Consider the following 20,533-nt stretch of genomic DNA (forward strand, 5'->3'; position numbering starts at 1 on the left):
AACTGTGTCACTTTAAGTGGATTCTTTAATTAAACTGACTTTTTAGGGATCTTCTAAGGTGGATTTGGCTTTGGTCATGGCCACAAATTGTGCCTTTTCTGAGCAGCTGATTATAAACATTATAATTAATACCAGTATAGGTATTTGTAATATGTACCCCATTTCAGGACTGAGGTCTTGAGTATATGATCACATCAGTAACTCATCAGTAATATTAGGGATATGATTGAAATGATTTCTCTTTGTCTCACTTATAAAATGAGTTGTAAAATTATATTTTGCACTTTGGCGTCCCCTGGTGTTCATAGTGAGTTACAGTAAGTCCCCAAGTTTCGAAGGTTTAAATAAAAATTTTCCGATCTTATGATGATGATAGTGAAACCAAAAAAAAAAAAAAAGTGTACAAGTATTTTGTGCAGTTTTCTAAGAGGTTTGCGCAGCAGGCAAACGTAGCAGCGTATGTGGTAGGATACATTGGGACCCTGCCAGGATGTACGCATCTCGCCAACTTACAACTCTTATGAATCAACATATTATTTAGTTCTCACTCTAACTTAATTCAATTACTTAGTTCCAGTTCACAGTTCAGTTCAATCTGTATCAGTGAAGAGTTCGTATAGGTGTGTGTGTGTGTCTGTGTGTGTGTGTGTGCAATGCAGATTTGTACCAGTTTGTAGCAACAATCAGATTAATGGGATGACTTGTGATGATGAAATAAACAGTTGGGGCAGGGAAGTGAGATGTTGTTCAGATGGCAGGGTAAAGAAAACACAATTTCAAAAACACACAAAGACATATTCTTCCAAATCTTAAATTTCAACACGTTTATACATATTTCTCACCACAATCTTAGGTACTTTCCTTTTATGATCTTATTTCACATGATGATCAACCCTATTATGTCTTTGAGACCAAGCAAGCGGTGGCCAACCAGTCAGAGATCGAGAGCCACATTGTTTTTACTGTGTTACTCCAAAGAGCCACATCATACACATGGGCACACATGAACATCACCCATCCCTTCCTCTTACACACACACAAACACACACACACACACACACACACAGGCAAGCGCACACACACACACACACACACACACACACACACACACACACACACACACACAGGCAAGCGCACGCACACACACACACGCACACACACATGCAAGCGCACGCACACACACACACACACACACACACACACACACACACACACACACACACACACCTCTGCTCAGCCAGATTTATTGTAAATGTCACACACCAACATAATGACAGAAATTGACTCCTACAGTTCTAATACCACATGACAGTAATTTTCAACAATTAACACTGCACTGTCTCACACACACACATACTCTCAGTTTAACCAAGTCCACAAACAAAAATATAATAATTTACAATAGCGTTTTTCTTTTACTATGCATGTTACTTAGTGGGACTTTTGGCATCCTTGCCTTGAACAATCCCCTTCAAATCTGCCTCGTATTCCGTTGTTGCCACTTGAAGCAATTCTTTCACATGGGTGTCAGTCAGAACAGATCGATGCTTTGATTTCACGTGTTTCAGGGTAGAAAACACAGACTTTGTTTTTTTTTTCTTTTTAATGTGCGTGTTCACTTCGCTTGAGTTCAACACGTTTTTTTCCTCAAATGCGCATGTGGCGTGAGATGAAACCGCAAAGTTTCCCAGTAGGGGCAAGATCATTTAAATCTTAAAAATACCGTATTAAACTCAAGCGAGGCGAACACGCACATTAAAAAAAACACAAACACAAACTTCGATATGAACATAAGAGCCGCATGAAACCAGCCAAAGAGCCGCATGCGGCTCGCGAGCCGCGGGTTGGCCACCCCTGGTCTAAGCTCTGAAGCACTTTCACTTTAAATGTCTAAAATCACATTCAGCATCATTTGAATCTTCTTGTATTTCCAGTACGCTTTCTGGAATTGCATCTTGTGCTACTTCCCTCTGTTCTTGCACTAGGTGTGGTAGCAGGAATGCACACAACATCTGGGAATTATTTTAGAATCTGACTGGTTTTCAGCTCTGTATCTGATTTTATGTGGTGTAGGAGAATTTGGCGGCAAGGGAAATGTGCAGTAATGGATTTGGTCTCTGTGTACTACCCTAGATGGACCCCCCTTTTCAGGCTTGACAGTGAATACAGCTATGTCTGAATGATTCTGCTTAAGTACAATGCAGGGTGTGTGCTCCCACTTGTCCTGGATTATGTTTCTGCCCCTATGTTTGTGACTGCGCAATAGCACACGGTCACCAGGCCTGACAAGCTCTCCATAGGACTAGCGGTTATACATTCTCTGACGTCTTTTAGAGGCTTCTTTGGCAACTTTGTTCGCAACTTCTACAGCAGTCTTCAGTCGGCTATGGTGACTCTTCACTCAATCATCCGTTCTCTGCGTCCACACTCCTCCAAATCCTTCCCACCTGAGACTGAGACCATACAGTTTACAGAGTTCCTTGATCACTTGTTCCTCGAAACATCTTCCCTGATCTGCATGCAGACGAGCTGGACACCCATAGTAGACAAACCAATGTTTGATGAGGGCCTTTGCAGTGGTATGCGCTGTTTGGTTTTTGGTTAGGACAGCAACTGTAAACTGAGTAAACATGTCTGTCAGAACTAGTAAATTTTCATACATATCAAAGGACATTTCCAGCTGGGTATAGTCCATGGCCAGAACATCTAGTGGAGCATGTCATTGGGCATCGGATCCTTGGAAAGACATCTTTTGCAAGAGTACATCTTTTACACTGTTCTATCCACTCTTGCACATCTTTACACATGCTGGGCCAATAGTAGTTCTGTCTCATCAATGTCAAAGTACTTTTTAATTACTGTCAAATTCAATTACTTGGTTACAGTTCAGTTCAATCAGTGAAGAGTTCATATGGGTGTTTGTGTGTGTGCAATTAAGGTTTGTACCAGTCTGTAGCAACGATGAGTTTAATGGGATGACTTGTGATGATGAAATGAACAGTTGTTGAGATGTTGTTCAGATGGCAGGGTAAATGGAAAAATATTGAAAACAAGGCAACCCAAAAAAAAATAAAAGTCCCCTTAGAACACCTCATTTACATACTCTAACTGATGGGGCCATCGGAACACATCTCCATCATAAGTCGGGGACTACCTCTTCAGAACAAACATGGACATTCACAATGGAATTCATGTTTGTCATCGAGCATCCAACATTGCTATGGTCCAGTAACAATCTTCTAAGCCAGAATTAAGAGTCCTTAGAGCAGTGTGCAGTGGACAGCTTGCAGGAATTTCACAAGAGTTTCTTGAAAATATTTGTCTTAGACATTCTTTAATTCCTTGGATTACCTTCATTTCATAAATGGATTTAAAAATGCTTGAAATCAGTCTGGTGCAACATCTTGGGCACTGCCCTAAATTAATCTTACAGGGATCCAATACCTGGCCTTAAGCCTAAAGGACTAGCAGCGTTTGCCTGAAATACGACACCTGCTAAAAACTGCCTTTGAGCACTTATGCACTGACAAAAAAATCTATAACAAGCTCTTAATTTCATCCCAGACTTGTGTGCCGGCAGACCCTCAGGTGTGTCCTTTGTGTTATCAAATCTATTCATCCACCAGATGGCAGATGACCTGCAGACAGGTAAACAATTACCTGCCACACCCCTTCCCCCACCACCCACCTTCTATTCTTCAGCACCTTATAAGTTCAGCACACAAGCTGCACCCTGAACCAGACGCTCTTCATCACACTCCCAAAAGACTAACCAAAGCTTGAGAATAGGCTTGTGTCAAGATGTCCAACATCGCCAATGTGCTGGCCAAGAGGAAGGACAAAGAGGAAGGACTGGGAGGCAACGATAATGCTGTTTCATTCAAAAAACAGGATTTTGAGACACTCCGGAGTGAGTGCTTGGCAAGTGGCAAACTCTTCTGTGACCCCACTTTCCCTGCTGAAGTCAGCTCTTTAGGATTCAAAGAGCTGGGGAACTATTCCTCTAAGACCATAGGAGTGGAATGGAAAAGACCATCGGTGAGCATTCTGCCAGTGTGTGATGGATAACCAGTACATTTAGGGTGTTTTTGCCTATGGAAATTAGAATGTTGGTTTATCTAGTGTAGAATAAAAAAATAAACTATTTGATGTTTATACAAATTTAAGGCATTCTGATATATAAAATGGTTGTTTTGTTCTTCTTTTGATCTCTGAAAGGTGCGTCTACAGTTACAGCACTTCCTCTATTTGCTTTCTCTTCTAATGTGCATTGTTATGTTGTCTGTGGTGACCAGAATGAATAGAGTACACGTACAACAAAAACATCAAAGCTTCAACTTGTTTGGTTTTTACATAGAAGATTGGGGAAAAATCCATCAATTACTGATCAATAACAAGCAATGAAAAGCTAATGCAAATGTATCATATCAATTATTAACAACCGAGCCACGTACTGGTTGTTTTATTGTAATTATGTGGAGTATTCGTCATACAGATGCTCGTGAATATGTTGTAATATGGAAACTATAACATTGCTATAACAAACGCATTAATACAAACCTGTCATTCGCCTGGAGTTGCCTTATAGAAAATGTATACTACAAGAATTGAGAATTTCACCAAAATTCACTAATGATAAACTTTTATTCCAATCACGTTTTCTGTCCCTCTGTTGTTGTTAAGGATCTTTGCCCGAATCCTCAGTTCATTTGTGATGGCGCTACGAGGACTGACATCCGCCAGGGAGCTCTAGGTGAGCCGAGAACCTTTAAAGCTGACCTTGAGTTAATAAATGTTTCAGGACCGTCTGTGTGCCGGTGACACGCCTCATTGTAATATGCACTGTAATCAAGCAAAAAGTCTCATGCATGATTTATTTTTTACTCTATGGGTGTCAAAAGGGGCGATTGTGCAGGGTTCGATTTCTGACCCGGGTAATCATCAGCATGAAAAAAAAGACATGCTTACGTGCTATATGGCTGGTAATGTGGTGTAAGCTGAATGTTGTATTCATTCACATTGTACCAAAACAAAGGGATTTGATCTCCACACAACCATTAACCTCTGATCCTTATAGGATATATGTCATGTGACCACCTTATGTAGCAATTCTCTGGAACAGTACTGGAGCCAAAAACACCATTCTTCCAAAATATTTGGATTTTCGATGATAATAGTGGTTTTGAAAATGGTGATCTTAAACCCCTAAATCTCTCAGTGATATTCAAAGCCATAGTGTATGAGTTGCAACAATTTCATTGTTATTAAACCATTCATGGGTGGCGGTGAAATTTTCCCACTGTGGGACGAATAATGGTATATCTTAAACCACGCCCTGGCCGACTTGATATAGTTTGTCTTTGGATCAGTCAGGAAAAACGTATTGTTTCACAGTGACGCCTCCATCAAAGAAAATTGGTGGTAACCTGTTAAAATGTTAAATAAATGTTAAACAGATTTTAATTGTTTTCTGAAATGTGCCCTGTACATAGCCCAAATCGACCTGATCTGTTGTGCTGTTGTTAAAGTGTTATTTTCTTTAACCTGTAAATGACCTTTGACTCATTCAGGTGACTGTTGGCTCCTGGCGGCTATTGCCTCTTTGACTCTGGATGCTGAAATTCTTGCGCGTGTTGTTCCCGCTGATCAGAGTTTCACTGAAAAGTATGCTGGCATCTTTCACTTCCAGGTGGGTTTAAGACATAATTTTGTTGCTGTAAAAATAAAAAAAACTTCTAATCAACTTCTAAGCAAGACAAAGCAATTTACTATAATCCTTGTTCAAGTATCCAATAGTGCATCATTGGCAGATTTGAACTCATACCCTTCTGATCACCAGTGGCGGGCGGTCAGGGCCAGCAAATCCTTCTCTGCTGGCCTAAACACTATCAGAAGCACTGACCTACATTTACAACCCAAATTCTAATATTTGTTCCATGAATTTGTGTTAATTTATTCCCAAAAGTTTATTCTCGTCATGTCGTAGCGTTTCTCTTGGCTGCACTGCTTCCAGTACGTGTATGAGGATGTTTGATTTTTTTGTCCAATCAGATTTCAGCCTCTGTGCTGCCATGTCAATATAATCTGCCCAGAGCCTTCAAAGTCAGTACTGCTGGCTCTCTGACCATAGAGAATATTAGCAATGGGTCTGTTACTTTAACCAATCAGATTTCATATTCGCCTCACAGGGCAGCTAGCTGGCCCAGAATAGCGTCAGCATTTTTTTGTCCTCTGATTGGTTGGTCAGAGGAAAACTGGTACAGCCAAGTTCTACTGGCAAAACATATCTGTAGTGCTGCACACAGTCCTCACTGAAGGCCCACGTACCAAATGCACAGCCCGCCACTGCTAATCACTGACAATTAGTCCTTATCTATTTATCTTACTCATTTAGCCTTTGCTGGCTTTAAACCAGCACACACCACATAATTTGTTTGATGGCTGAGAGATTGGCTTGTAAATTCTAATTAGTCATGAAAGCTAATAAACGCCAAGCATGTTAATGTTTAACCTCTTAGACATAATCCTTGGCACATTTAAGGGAGGCTAGGTTATAGGATAGTCTTACAGATTTACTGCCACCTCCTTCTATCCACAGATTTGGCATTATGGTGAGTGGATGGACGTTGTCATTGATGACCGACTACCTACAAAAAATGGTCAATTGGTGTTTGTTCACTCAGAAGAAGGGAACGAGTTTTGGAGTGCCCTGCTGGAGAAAGCCTACGCAAAGTAAGTGTGATTGCATGTGTAAATAACACTGATGCTTTTTTTTGTTGTCTCAGTTGCTGGGCAAGAGTACAGGCATTGTCTAACATGAGTTTATCAGAGTCAAACATTGCTAACCAAATCCAGCCACAGCCCAAAATATACACATTATCCACCTAGTTGTAAAATAACTACGCAATAGCAGAGCCAGCAATGGCATTCTGAATTTTGGAAGTGTTAAAACCAAGTTACCTGACTCAAACACCACTGCCAGACACCTTCCTGTCAGTTATTTGGTGCTCAGGCCTGGGAGCCCCTAATGTATGGCTTCTTTTGGTTTAAAACAGAAAACCGATCATTTTGATGTAGTAAGCTCTGCCAAGAGAAAATAAAATGGACAATCCCTCATCACCACGGATATGAAAGATGCAGTGTGGACAGTCCCAACAGCAATGTGAACCACACTAAACAAATATCCTGAATTTGCATGTGGTGGTGCTCAGATTGAATTGCAAATGAGGAGTCACAAATTCAACTCTTGGAATTGAGCTCATACTCATGTATACCACATTGTTTACAACTCCACCAGAATGCTTACTAGCTGAAAGTAATATAACAAAGGCAGGTGTCAGCAGAAGTGTACACACATCCTGAGATGTTAAACTGATTAGGAAGTTGAAATTCTCCATGCAAAAAGGTAATCTGAGATGGCAAATGCCAAAGCTGGAGAAAGCCTGGAAGTTAAAATGCATAGTTTCTCAATAAAAGCTCAGCTAATATACAGTAGAAGAGTGGAAGTTTCCCTGTTTGTGAACAGACAGATAACCTATTGTCCCGTATGGTTACTTATGGAACGGAGGTATACAAATATTCTGGGACATGATGCAATCGCACACAACTGGCCAATCCTACAGCTGAAAGATTTATCTTCGTACCAGCCCACCAAGCCTGCTCTATCATTAAGCCACACGTGTAGAACCTGATGAACAAGTTATTGTCACACAGCAGGTGACACACTTGGAAAATCTGGGTCTGGAATTATTAATTGGAAATGATGTACACATCCTTGTGTGTGTATATGGTGCAAACACATTAGTGATGGGGAGTAGCGTTTGATCACATAAAACTGTGGCCAAACACTACCTGCCAAAGATACTATTGCTGTATGAGGTAACCATAAAAGCTCTGCCCAATGAGGGCCCTTAAAGCTCTCTCCATGTTCTAGACAACTAACCAACTGTGTGATTAGAAAAACAGAATTTGGGGATGTCCACTATCTAAAGTCGGATTATTTCACTGGGTATAGAGGACTCGGACTTTGAGTTTAAGCTATTTAGTTCTTGATTAAGGAGCAATATCAGCACTTGGCTGATTCTAATTTGGAATCATGTATATAATGTATGGTATTGGCACAAGGTATTTTAATCGGGATGCGTCACAAGCCCACTTGATGACTTGTACCATCCGTGTCTGGACAAAACCACCGATGTTTTAGAATGAAAACAAGTAGAATGAAAAGTTGCATATTTGAGCAATAGTCTAATAGTTCTGTAGGAAACCCTCCCTGACAAACCTTTACTCGTGTAACCATTCATTCTAATGGCATAATTATAATATTTACAGAATTACATTCAGCATTGCTCAAAGAGTTGCAAAGTTTCACAGGTTCATTTCAAGAATCAAATGAAATCTGTATATGTCATCATTGTGCATCATTTCTGTCTTTTTATTCCAGTTTCAATCTGTTCTGGATTTTAAAACACAGGAATGATCAAAAAATAAAAATTCTCCTGAAATGAACCCCTTCTCATTGTTTTCTCTAATGTTTGCTCTGGCAACCCATTTCAACATTTTTTTTTAAAGCAATACAATAGGTATACCAGGAAAGGACTTCAGGCTGAAAGAACATTTTCTATATTAATATGTGCTCAAACAAACTGCATGTTTATCCAGCTTATAAAAGGCTTCAAAAGCAATATGACCAGTTAGTTCTGTTGTGCTTTTCTTTCCAGGTTGAACAGCTCGTATGAAGCTCTTTCAGGAGGCTCCACCACGGAGGGCTTTGAGGATTTTACCGGTGGAATTGCCGAGACCTACGAACTGCTGAGGCCCCCCCCAACTCTGTTCAATATCATCAGGAAGGCATTGGATCGGGGATCTCTGCTCGGCAGTTCTATAGATGTGAGCATTTTATATAAGGCACCATGTGCTTTATAAGACTGGACATGGTCATTCATGGCAAATGTGGCATCGCGCATCTAATCGGATTCATCCGCTCTAATGAAGTTTAAACCCCATTAGTTCTGGCAAGCTTTTCCATCTACCATTAGACATCCAATTAAGTACCATTTTGACCACAATAAGTTCATTGCAAACTACATTTTGTTAACTAGTTGCACCAAACCAGTTGTGTAGATCTTATTATTTTAACAAGCCTTAAAACCTTAAGACTTTAAGACCCAAGATGCCTTAGTCATCATTGGGGGTGGAAATTAGCCTAGTTTGTTTACTAATGCCTTGTGCAAGATTCATCAGCTGGAACCGCATGCATTGCATCAAACCGTGTATCAGGCAACAGTTTACCGTGTAAACAAACGCAATTGAGCAAACACTCAAATCATGTCATATTTTGATTGACTGCAGCTATAGCTAATTTTTATACATATTTAAACAAGTGGAGTTTGAAAACAACATTCATAAATAAAAAATATCAAAGCAACAAAACCACTTTTTTTGCTTAATTATTCATTTAGTAATTTTACGGACATGGATTTTGTTAGTTTTATTGTTTGCGTGAATAGAGATGGAGATAATAGAAAAATGTGTAATAAATGTGTAAATATTGTGCTCCTGAACAGATCAGCAGTGCATATGAAACTGAAGCAGTGACCAGGCAGAAGCTGGTGAAGGGACACGCCTACTCCGTCACGGGAGCAGAAGTGGTGAGGCCCTTGCGTTTACTATCAATTGCGTTGTGCAAATATTTAAAGAACAACTCGTCTTTATGTCACCCAGACAGTTGCATGAAAATAGGATATGCATAGTGAAAAAAAAAAAAAAGGAAATCAACAAAACATTTGTTTTGGTTTGTAATTGCACAAACTATATCGTAATGCTTTTCGGAGCGTTCAAAAAAAGTTGGTGGACCCCCCGAACATAAGCTTGGTATGCGCTTTCAGAAATATCCTATTCCACAATTAGTCCCCATTTGCCATTGTAATAACCTATACTATTTTGGGAAGATGTGACACTAGATTTTGGAGTGGTCAGAGCTGTATAGCTGGCCACTCAAGGTCTTCCACTCCAACCAATGTGAAGCAGATCTTCATGAAGCTGACTTTGTGCATAGGGGCATTGTCGTGCTGGAACAGGTTTGGGTTTCTTAGTTCAAGTGAAGGGAAAATGTAATGCTGCCACATCTAAGGATGTCCTATACAATTGTGTGCCTCCAACTTTGTGGTAACAGTTTGGGGAAGAACCACATGCGGCTGGAAAAATCAGGTGCCCCAATACCTTTGTCCCGATCGTGTATATATGCAATAAAACTCATTATTGTTGTCGCTTATGTAAAATTTAGAAGACAGCACAAACTTGCTAATTGAGGATTGAAATGTTTGGATACAAACAATGGGTTTAAATTATGAAGAAAAGTAAGTAAGTTAGTAGGTAAAGTTTCTTAAATCATACTTTAGTTCCTGAGCTCTAGTATGATGCTCCTAGGTTCATGTCTCTGGGAGCCCGGTTCAACTTGTGCGCCTGAGAAATCCATGGGGACAAGTGGAGTGGACCGGAGCTTGGAGTGACAAGTATGTTTCGTTACGATCGGTTCATCCGTTTTATTAAATGAATCGGATCGTCCGTTTTACTTAAATTTTATCAGTTTTGTATGAAAACGAACAAGAATCTCATTACTTGCCATCCTCAGTTCTGGAGAGTGGGACCGAGTGCTGCCAGTGGAGAAGAGCAAACTCGATTACACGGCAGAAGATGGAGAATTCTGGTATAGATTTATCTTTGTATTCCTTCTTTCCTTTCTATCTTCCTCCTTCCAATTTGTCTCACTTTCATCTTACTTTGTTTCTCACTTCACAGAACTTTTGAATTTTTATTTGATAAATGTTTTTGAACAGTCAAATGCTTTCCATGGTTCTCTTTTTTATATATAAATATGCTTTTCTTTCAGGATGGCTTATTCAGATTTTGTGCAGCAGTACTCCAAGTTGGAGATCTGTAACTTGACTCCGGATACTCTGACAAATGAAGGCATCGCTCGCTGGAGCTTTCATCAGTTCGAGGGCACTTGGAAGATTGGTTCTACTGCTGGTGGCTGCAGAAACAACGCAGGTCCTTAATTTTTCTTATATGGCCTGAGTTAGGAGTAAGGAGACATTTTAGCATACTGTATTACAGGATATTATTTAATAGGCAACATGTTTTTGTATTGGATTGAGGTGGGGTAAGAGTAATGTAATCCATGAGATAATCTTAAATAATCATAGTCAGACATAACAAAGGCTCCAAACTTACACAAACTATAGGTATTGCAAGATTTTACAATAACAAAACATTGCATGAGCTGCTTATGTACAGTTACTAGTGGTGCAATATCATTCTGGCAATTGCAGCCTCTACTGGTGGTAAAGGGAAGTGCCATGAATTATTATAGGGAATAGGAATAATGTTTTTATCAATTTCACATAATAGAAAGGACTGAAATTTGATAACAAATTATGTGATGGGATCAGTTACTTGGTCAGAGACACTATTCTAATTGTCTGAAATTGTGTTCTGTCCAGCAACCTTTTGCTCAAACCCCCAGTATGTGATAAAGCTGGAGGAGACGGACGACGATCCCCACGACGGTGTAGACGGCTGCTCGTTTTTGGTCGGCCTAATGCAGAAAGATATGCGCCAGGAGAAGCAGTTTGGACGAGACCTCAACACAATCGGCTTTGCTATCTATAAGGTACTGACCTAGCACACCATGGTGTCCCAATTTATTCAAGTATTACTGCAGTGTAACCAAAGGAGATCTCCAATCATCACTTAACAAAAAGGACAGTTTTCATTTGTATGTCAACAAAAAATATACAGTTTTTCTTTTGGTATATTTAAATATAAATATATAAATATATATGTTGTATTTATATATATTCTTTCGTGTTTTTCAGGTTCCGGATCAGGTGCGTCTGGTGTGATGCTATTTTTAATTTTTACAATTGCATTTGTGAATATTTGAATTTGAAGACTTGTCCTTGATAACCATATGATAGCAGCAAACCTAAGTTTACGTTCGTCGTGCATATATCTGTCCTACAGTATAAAGGTCAAAATAACATTCACCTCGGCCCAGACGTCTTGCTGCGCCAGAGAGCCGTGGCCATGAGCGACACCTTCATAAATATGCGGGAGGTTTGCTGCCGTTTCAAACTGCCACCCGGTGAATACGTTATCATTCCTTCTACATTCGAGCCACACCGCAAGGGATCCTTCATACTTCGTGTGTTTGCTGAGAAGCAGGCCACTGCCAGGTATGACTTGCTGTATGCTTAGATTTGAGTGAGAACAACTCATTGGGATAACATTTATCCCACACCATAGCTGCAAATTTGGCATTCAGGTTCTGCAAGAAAAAGTCAGACAATGTTTACAATTTGAAAGTTCCTTGCATTCAGAGTTGTTTTACTCAGATGGACTTAGGGCTTTCTGTTCCTGTGCCATAAGTATCTTGAGTACAATCATCTGAGAAGTTTTTTTCCACTAGAGTCTTGCAACATTCTTTCTACTGTGCAATGCGTTTTATTTCCTACTTCTTTATCTGACTGATCCCATCCTGTACTTCCAGCCTAATGGAGACTGATATCAACGCCAATATTAAAAAGGTAAACATGCTAAAACAATCCTTATGGTATCTGAATCATATATTTTTTAACCTGGAAAATTTTGCCCAACACTAAATTCTCTCTGACAGGAAAAGATATCACAGAAAGATGTGGACCCTCATTTCCAAACCCTCTTTAAGCAGATTGCTGGAAATGTACGTCAAAACATCAATCCATTACATGGCTTTACTAATCTACTTCCTGGGCAAGCTCTAAATTGTGTTCTCTCCTGTACAGGATTCTGAAATCAACGCAGTAGAGCTGCAGAAGATTCTGGACAAAATTGTGTCTCAACGTAAGCGCTTCATTTCATTTCACGCGTCTTGACCTGTTTGCTTGATTTTCCTCATTGTCGATTGTGCTATTGAATCTTTTTTATGATATAGGAACTGACCTGAAGACGGATGGCTTCACGATTGATACTTGCCGCCATATTGTCAGCCTATTGGACGTATCCTTTGTATTATAGACACCCCTTTGAAAAATTAGACGACTCAATAAATTATTTAGACTTATTATACTAAAAAAGCTGAAACATTTTTAACCTACCAGGCAATCTATATCTATCTTAGATCGTATATACAACATCAAGTTTTTTTTTAGCCTTGACAGGATGCAGAAAGACGGCAACGGGACACTCGGACTGATGGAGTTTCACACATTCTGGTTAAAGCTACAGAATTATGTGGTACATGACACACACTTGCATACACACTCACACACACACACACACACACACACACACACACACACACACACACACACACACACACACACACACACACATTTATCAAACTATCCCAAACCATAACCTCTGTCAGTAAAAAGAAAGATTGGGATCTTGTTTAAAGGTGGATTAGTTAAGATTAGGTATTTAGATCATTGACATTTTGAATAATTTCATGAACTTGCACCCCCTAGAATCGATAGTCTTTGTGTGTTCAGGTTTTTCATACCTCCCAGATTATATCAAAACTGTTTAATCTTTCAAACAAAGACAGCCAAGTGTTCCAAGCTTGATCAACTTTCTCATTACTCTAACAGGAGATCTTCAAGTGCCATGACACGGACAACTCGGGCACCATTAGCTCCCATGAGCTGAGAGATGCTCTCAACAAAGCAGGTAAGGCTTTGCACCAAAAGGTATCATACACGAGTGTAACCATGGGCCATGGCAAATATTTACGGCACCTTATATCCTTGATCGGTTTTATCACAAGAAAGTAAAAATAGTCTGATTTCTCCTAGGATTCCAGCTGAACACACACGTTCTGGAGGTGATCGTTCTTCGCTACTCAGATCCGCAAAGCGCCGTTGACTTCGATTCCTTCGTAGGCTGCGCAATCCGTCTGGAGCTGCTTTTTGGTGAGTGGATCAGATCTAAATTTAGGATTGCAGTACAATTCGGAGGTAATTCTTGGTTGTCAGTTCCAATTATTGCAACAATAACAACCAATATCAAAAAGACCAAAGCTATCTATGGTAAGGTCTACTAATAAATAAAGCCTTATTATAAAACTGATTTTGTCTCCCCCTTGTGTTTAGTTATGTTCAACAAGTTTGATAAGAACAAAACTGGCAAGATTGAGCTGGATATTATGCAGGTAAATATCTTTGTCTACCATTTTTATTGATCTGTATATTGGTTTTAAACCTGAAGTGGGTGTGGACAAAGCAAAATATTATACAATACAATGTAAAACTTGCCACTGACAGTTTCTAAACCGCAGCTACATCACTCCAGTTCATAAGAGATATCATTGGACACAGGGTTTCTAGTGACCCTCTATAAATATTCTCTCATTTCATTTGATTAGTTTTTAATGAAAAGTATTTGATTTTGTTCTATTTCCCAAAATATCATCCAAATGTTTGCCTAAATGAAACCACAATGACCCTCACCCAACAAGTTACCAAGGATTCTGTTAAACTTCCCATTTGCACAATATATTTTTTTCTGGATCCTGGGACTTCCGCAAACTTTCTTTATAAATAAAATCTAAATCGTATTACTATTTATTTCATTAATGTAACTATATCCAGTTACATATTTACATAGCATACCAGCTTACTCGATAATATTGATTTATTGTCTCCATTACAGTATTTTGTTATTGTTTCTATAGCATCATCTCACACAGGGGCTAATTAGTATCTAATCTAGTTGTTAATCCATGCAAATTTATGCCTTCTATATGTTTTCTTAGTGATGCATTTTTTGGGGGGTAAGGAGTCTCCAGTGTCAACTATAAGTTCAGATGTTCTGACCCGTAAAAGTACATGTTTTGACAAATGCATTAGCAAATGTATGTGATATAAAAAGAGTAAACATGAAATTAGTTGAAGGAAAAAGCAGCATACTTAATCTGTTTTATTTCTTACGTCATGTTTGAACATTTTACGATCATACATGTTTGTTTTTCAGTGGTTATGCTTGGCACTAAGCTGAATTCCCTCAGACCTGTACAATCCACGGTGTACTGAGAAGGCGACAGCATGATTTATTCCACGCCGATTAGGCCTTTTAATCAAACAGGATGAAAATTATTGTTTGATTTACTATATTTTGTTATCGAATCCGGTTTTAGGTATTTGTTTGGACAGATCACAACATGAAACACAATAATAAATGCTAATTGAACCCTGTATCCTGGTACAGTTCTGATCTTTTGGTGCTTTCTTATGGTTATTTATTTTTTTCTTCGATGCATAATGCAGTCATAGCTTAGTGCTGTAATAACAGTATATTCTTATATAACACTCAAAAAAATTAAGCTGATATAATGCAACACAATCACACCCTGCTTTATTAATGGGTTAATTATTTTCTATTATTTTGATATTAAAGATTTAACGATAAGCATGATATGATGTGTTTTTAAAGATTAGGCGTTTTCCATCAGGGAGGATTGAAGATAAAGGCCGAGAATAAAATTGTGGAGTCATGCATTAAAGTAGGCCAATGTGCCAAAGTTGTTGCACAGTGTAACATTTAAAACAGAGTGGCTTTAAATCCAACAAACGACTTCCCTTTGCTTGTTGAGTGTATATCTAGTAGTAATTTAATATACAATGCCTGTCAAAAGACTTTTTAAAAAGAGTCTCATGTTTTATTTGTTTTTAAAGACACATGGACCGTCCTTTTGTTTGTTTAATTAGGCAATGTATTGGTATGAAGAGTTCCTTTTACCAATAGATCAACATATGTATACAGTATGTGCTTTACATTATTTTCATTGAAAAAATCCTCCCTTAGCATGAATTACACATTCCAGGCATTTGAACAATTTGTTTCTCCAGCTGAAATACTTTGCCATGTCTCATGTAAATTTTCCCAAATTGTTCTTCACTTATTGAAAATTTTAGTTTCATCTTCTTGTGATCCAGTTTATCCCAAAGCAGTTCAAAAGGATTAAGGTGAAGTGACTGTTCAGGTTTTTGCATGATAAATAACACTCAAGCCACTATTTGCTCTCTAAATAATGCTTATCGAGCTCGGACCTTGTAGCCATGTTGGTTCAGTATTCTTTTCACCATTTAACCTACATGTATGTTAGCATCTTTTTCAAATATAAACCTGGTGAAGTGGAACATAGCTACACGCATTTCATCCAAAACGTTTGGTGTTTCCAAACTTCTGACAGGCACTGTATTAGGCAGAATAATGTATATTAATGCTCCTTCACTATAAACATTTTTATAAAGCCTTTTAAAACCAAATGTTGGCAAGTTACATTTTTTTGCATACTTTCTCAAGTTAGGTCAATATTTATTTTAATTATAACATCCTGGGATTCAGGACTCAGCTTACACAGGCCTTTAACTACTACCTAAAATTTTTCTTTTGCCTAATATTTTACCTTAAGCAGAAAGCTTGAAGTAATATTATTACTACATTATATACTATAGCAAATTATTTGCACCATAGTAGAAAACTGTATGCCTGATTTAAAAACACAAAATGTGATAGGTGTGGATTTATAGTTTAAAACATTTATAATGTTCATACCCTGATACCCTGAAGTGCTTGGTTGAACTCCATAACACGTATACTTAATTCAGCACTGATCTAACACTATCTACTCAAACAGGCAGAGTAATTAATGCATCCCATATAAAAGCAACAAGGATTCGCTTGGGGAAATACATGTGCATTGGAATTTTCCATGATCAAGGTTTGGTTGCTAATACACCAAGACTGCAATGTAAACAAAACACCTTTCTCAAAGCTTATTAAGAAAGCACACACCCTTGCATGCACACAAACACTCACACGCTTTTTTTAATGTTATTGGAAGGCTTTCTCTATAATCCTGCATGGATGCAGAACTGCAAACTCTTTGTCCTTTAGGAGCTAAAAAAGTTTGATTCAGACATATGTAGGTTTGAATAGAAGCATCTGGAAATTACTGACAAAGTCATTTCTATGGAGACAGGATCTTGTTCCCGTTTGTTAATATTTTCTGGTTAGGCTTTGATTCAAAGATCTTGGAATCCAACAGGGACAAACAGCAGCAGGAAAATCAAAGATATTCAGAGAGGTCAGGGACAGTAGGTTGGAAAATGTGACAAATGCATAAATCAGTGTTCCATAACTGGAATAAGAAGTTGTGCACAGATCTCTAGCTAGGATTAATTATGTAGTTGAGTGATGTAGCTGAGGTTGAGGAGCCAGAACTCACACAGTTGGCATTTCTTGTTGTGATTTTGTTTAAGAAACAAATAAAACCAAAACCACAAATGGATCTATGATGCACTTTGAATTGTTCTCCAGCTGTAATTTTATAAGATAGGAATTGTACTTGTATAGCTGATGTATCCTGCTGTATAATTTAATCTTCAATCCCACGTCGATCTCAAAGAGCTCTGTTTTTTGCTAATGGTGCCATCTTGTGGCTGAGTACGCAACCATCTTGCAGATGAAGGATGCGTTTTCTTACATTGAAGTAGACACCTGCACGGGGCGGATTGTATAGTCCCGCTCCTGCAAAGTTCTGTCCCAATCCCGCAAAAATATGTTATTTTTTTCAGGCTCCCACCCACAATATTTCACGCCACCACCCGCAAAAGCCTGCAGGTAAATTATATAAGTAGTTTTATTTTCAATGCACTGACTGCTTCTTCCTGTTACTCTGATTAATTTTGTTTGTTTGTTTCACTTGCTTGCCTTTTAAATATGACTTTTAAATATGAATTTTTGACATTTTGTGTAAATGATTACCATGGACATGAACAAGGAACTTTTCAGAACATAGAATATCAACTGAAACCATATCTTATTTAAAAAATATAAACAAATAAATAAAAACAGGCCAAGATTTTGTTGTGTTGTATGTTCCTTTCTTTAATAATGAAGTAATATCTGTATCATTCAGTGATTCTCCGCTTCCGCAGTATTTCCACAAATATCCACTAGTGGCCATCACTATACAATTCAGGGAGAAAATCATAGCATCGAGGCAGTGGTTAGTCCCCACCTTACCCATCCACTAATTCTGAAAACTAATTGGCCCGCATTTCTGTGTCTGTTGTTCTTAGTTTTGTTAGTTTTCAGTATGTAGGGTGATACCCAGAAGCAGTGCCTCTCCGTAACATCTCTGCATGTAGTGTTGAGGAAGTACTCTTCTGTGTTGTCTCCCGGGTCAAAATCTTAAATTAGATCCTGACTTCACTCCGTGAACCTTACGGATTATTATTACGGGATTTTATTGTTCCCCCTCAAAAATATGATTCGGAAGTTCGTGCACGGAGATGCACGGAACTGGGTTAAGAGGCTGGAGCTACCATTATTCACAACACGAGAGGTCCAGTAAGCCTCCACTTGGTTTGGCCGCAAGCCGCGCGGAGTGCTCAATGTCATCCGCAAAAAATGGGAGGACGGACTTTCGGGATAAACTCAAAGCTAGGTTTGACATGAGGTAATCGAGGAGTCCTACAGGGATTGAAGCAGTCCGGTGGTCTTGGTCCGGTTGTGTGTGTATAGAAAAGTCAATGCGGTGTCTAAATTCGACACGTGTCCAAAGCTTTACATCAAAAAAATGCTTGATTAGCCAGACATGGCATGCTTATATTCAACACTGGATTTAACTATGGGATATTGGCAGATGCTCTTGACATAAAAGGCTAGTGAAAAAATAGCTTTTTTCACTCTGTTTTAGTTCGTTACATTTCTGTTCACGGCCCCAGCGACATTTCGACGCTCTTGACTGACCTTGACTGTTTGGCCCAACAGTCAAGGGAATCCTGCCTCAGCTTTAAGGACTCACTGCTCACTGTGCAATGAGACAGGACAACTGCAAATCTTTACTGACCACTCTCATATTGTACCTACTGCACTTGCAATATAAACAAAAAAAATAATCAGCCTTTTTTCCCTGCCATCATAAAAAATCAGCAACCACTCACATATGCTGGTGCTGGGTACCCACACAGCCACTAAGCAGCTATAGTCTCTTCAAACTGCCTTGTTATGTTTCTTTCAGACCCTTGCCAAATCACCCAGTGCATCCAAAGCATGTTGTCACACACCATGCTGCCAGAAAGGGACTGGGCAGTTTTACCTTATGTGTTCTCCCCTGGGCCACCAGGTGTACCCAATGTTCCCTTTACTGTTTCATGATTTTCCTTTTCATAGTAAAGGTTTTTTGCATTTAATTTTTTTTTTTAACTTGTGGTTTTCTGTTTTTTCCGTTCTGCTCTAACTCATTTCCAGTGGGTCTGTTTGTCAAGCCATTAACTTTGTTTAAATATTGGCCTCTGACGGAATTATTTTAATTTTGAATTTTCTTCAGAAATTTACTTCAGAAATTGCAGTGGCCACTGGAAGGTGCTAGAAGTAATATCACAATAATTTGATCATGGTCATCATTTTGTTTTGGCTAGTTTTATTAAGAGAAATATACATTTTACAATACACATTTTACTATCAGAAATTGTCCAAAAAATTATCGAAAATATAGAAAATCATAAGTAATGAAACAAAGTTAAGTACATCCCCAACTACATATTTAGCTAGTTCTAGAAAAAGAAATAAAATAAAGCACTTTTTCTTTATTTTTTTAGCTTAATGGCAATTTGAATACTTTCTTTCAGAGATTGAAACAAAGAGGTAGCCAAAACAGCCTGGTGTGGTAACCACAATGCTGTGGTAAATGCACCAGTCATCTTCCGTGTCTTTACTGCAAGTGTCATAAAAAAGCTCATGACAGTCCCACAAGTGCAGTAAAAGTAAAGGAAGAACAGGCTGATTAGAGTTTTTAAAACTTCTAAGTTAATTATAAGTATTCTAAGATTTATTTTGTATTTAAAAGGATATTTTTGAAAAGTTCCCCCACGTGGCGGATCCTCAATTGTCGACGGTCAAAAGGCCAATGTCATCATGTTTAACAGAATGTTGAGAAATATTACAGTAGCAGCAATCTTCATGTTACTGACAGGTAAACTTTTCACATATTTCAGCTCTTAATACTTTTTTCTGTGCTTTTGTCTCACTATTGCATCTGTTCAGAAAAGCTTTCAACATGTCTGTGTTTGGAAGTAGTATATATATATATATATATTATATGTATGTGTGTATATATATATATATATGTATGTGTGTGTATGTATATATATATATATATATATATATATATATATATATATATATATATATATATATATATATATATATATATATATATATATAATGTTCGTGTGTTTGTGTATGTGTGTGTGTTGAAGTCACTAATATCCTGCACCCTTCTTTATCTTTATAAGTTTATTTGTACTGTAAAGTCTTTGAGTTCTACATTTAGATTTTCACACATTCTTTGCTCAAACACAATGTGTGGCTGAGAACAGCAGCATGATGCATAAAGCTGTGGTTACACTCTTTCTGGTCAGTGTAAAAGTCATTGCTTTATGTGTTTAACTCACTTTTATTTGTGTTTCTTGTGTGTGTA

The 20,533-nt window shown here is 38.3% G+C and overlaps 1 protein-coding gene across 2 annotated transcripts; it reads left to right on the forward strand.

Moving 5' to 3' along the window:
- The first annotated feature begins 3,683 nt into the window (after positions 1 to 3,683).
- On the forward strand, positions 3,684 to 15,236 carry LOC310731512 (calpain-2 catalytic subunit-like). Of its 2 annotated transcripts, none has more exons than XM_083551178.1 (21): positions 3,684 to 4,038; positions 4,684 to 4,753; positions 5,571 to 5,689; positions 6,599 to 6,732; positions 8,721 to 8,889; positions 9,567 to 9,650; positions 10,429 to 10,514; positions 10,634 to 10,708; positions 10,892 to 11,052; positions 11,505 to 11,674; positions 11,880 to 11,900; positions 12,028 to 12,239; positions 12,554 to 12,590; positions 12,680 to 12,745; positions 12,828 to 12,885; positions 12,977 to 13,041; positions 13,210 to 13,278; positions 13,635 to 13,713; positions 13,839 to 13,955; positions 14,136 to 14,194; positions 15,016 to 15,236. In XM_083551178.1, exons 1-21 carry the CDS (start codon positions 3,802 to 3,804, stop codon positions 15,037 to 15,039), a joined length of 2,112 nt encoding a protein of 703 aa, XP_083407304.1. In that variant the 5' UTR covers positions 3,684 to 3,801; the 3' UTR covers positions 15,040 to 15,236. The 2 variants fall into 2 exon arrangements, with proteins under 2 accessions (XP_083407304.1, XP_083407305.1); XM_083551179.1 differs by having other exon boundaries at positions 11,880 to 11,891.
- Positions 15,237 to 20,533: the final 5,297 nt, after the last annotated feature.

The sequence above is a fragment of the Silurus aristotelis genome (genome assembly GCF_946808225.1).
Source record: "Silurus aristotelis genome assembly, chromosome: 9".
NCBI classification, from domain to species: domain Eukaryota; kingdom Metazoa; phylum Chordata; class Actinopteri; order Siluriformes; family Siluridae; genus Silurus; species Silurus aristotelis.

What these genes read in the sequence shown, in the direction of transcription:
- LOC310731512 (XM_083551178.1), top strand. Translation starts at nt 3,802, where the DNA reads ATGTCCAACATCGCCAATGTGCTGGCCAAGAGGAAGGACAAAGAGGAA. An exon ending in TCGGCTTTGCTATCTATAAG is followed by an intron (nt 11,675 to 11,879) that starts GTACTGACCTAG and finishes CGTGTTTTTCAG; the next exon opens with GTTCCGGATCAGGTGCGTCT. An exon ending in AGATGCTCTCAACAAAGCAG is followed by an intron (nt 13,714 to 13,838) that starts GTAAGGCTTTGC and finishes GATTTCTCCTAG; the next exon opens with GATTCCAGCTGAACACACAC.